This window comes from Loa loa, assembly GCF_000183805.2.
Source record: "Loa loa unplaced genomic scaffold supercont3.2969, whole genome shotgun sequence".
NCBI classification, from domain to species: Eukaryota; Metazoa; Nematoda; class Chromadorea; order Rhabditida; family Onchocercidae; genus Loa; species Loa loa.
The window spans coordinates 1-1,157 of record NW_018111147.1 but is presented as its reverse complement, the minus strand read 5'-3'; the positions used below and the strand labels follow the sequence as shown (position 1 = coordinate 1,157).

Below are 1,157 nucleotides of genomic sequence, written 5' to 3'. Positions count from 1 at the left end.
TATATATATATATATATATATATATATATATATATATATATATATATATATATATATATATTATATATATATATATATATATATGCACTGCATTCTTAACTTGTCATTCACCACAGTGTAGGCATATTATTATCTCTAACAATTTCAAGTATATTAAACCAAAGTGATGTTGATTCAAGATTTTTGTATAAGGTTTATTTTATGAAAATATTTATTTTGTATTGATGCGTCTAATTCTAATTGCATTTCACAGCTACCACTGTTTTTAGATTTTTCGAATCTATTAACAAACGAACTTCACCAAATGCACCTTGAAAGTAGCTTGAAAATTTTAAGATATTTCAAAATATCCAAAGTTTGGAATTTTTCACAAATGAAACTACTCAAAGGTTGAAAAGTGTTCAAAATTTTTTATTATTTTATGATCTGCGGATTTTTTTATTTTTATGATTTACAGTTCCCATCACTGACGATAACAATGAATTCTTTCTTGGGAGCAGTTCTTGAACAGCATCGCACATTTTCTGTTATTGATTTGGATCACTTAGATAGTCTATCAGACGATAATATTCGAATGACGGTGGCACAGATTGATAGCTTTTTGACATCCATTCAGTCCTTCTATGAGGTATATTTCTACCATTATAAAAATAAATGAATAAAAAAATACATTTAATTCTTATTTAAATTAGTAACTATACATTCCTTTGCATTTCCTTTTTTTTCAGAAAACATTCTCTGAATACAGTGCTTTTACGGATATCATTTTCCCATTTTTTATGTTTTTGAATGCTTTGGTGGCAGCGGTTTCGTACAAGCGCTTTCATATGACTCAGTTAATGAATTTACGCAATTTGATTACTACCTACAACTTCCCAGCCAAATTTTCGGTAAATTTTGATTCAGTGATTTTGGAAAGTGAAATGATATTTCGGAGAGTAGTCATTGAACGAAACTTGGATATGATAGGAATAGTATTGACGAAGTTCAGTATAAATTAATTTTGTTTATTAATATAAACCGTATAGGAATATTCCTTTTTTTAATCACCATAAAATAACTAAATATAAACATCATGGCCAAGGCGTAAACATAAAGATAAAGAGATCATGTTTAAGTAAAATATTATATATATATATATATATATATATATATAT

The 1,157-nt window shown here is 26.3% G+C and overlaps 1 protein-coding gene across 1 annotated transcript; it reads left to right on the top strand.

Moving 5' to 3' along the window:
• Positions 1-478: 478 nt before the first annotated feature.
• On the top strand, positions 479-890 carry LOAG_15860 (hypothetical protein; the record flags this gene model as incomplete). The annotated part of the gene is made up of 2 exons (XM_003151348.1): positions 479-628; positions 729-890. Coding segments are annotated over 2 exons (312 nt in total), but the record flags the coding sequence as incomplete, so codon positions are not given.
• Between the last annotated feature and the right edge of the window lie 267 nt (positions 891-1,157).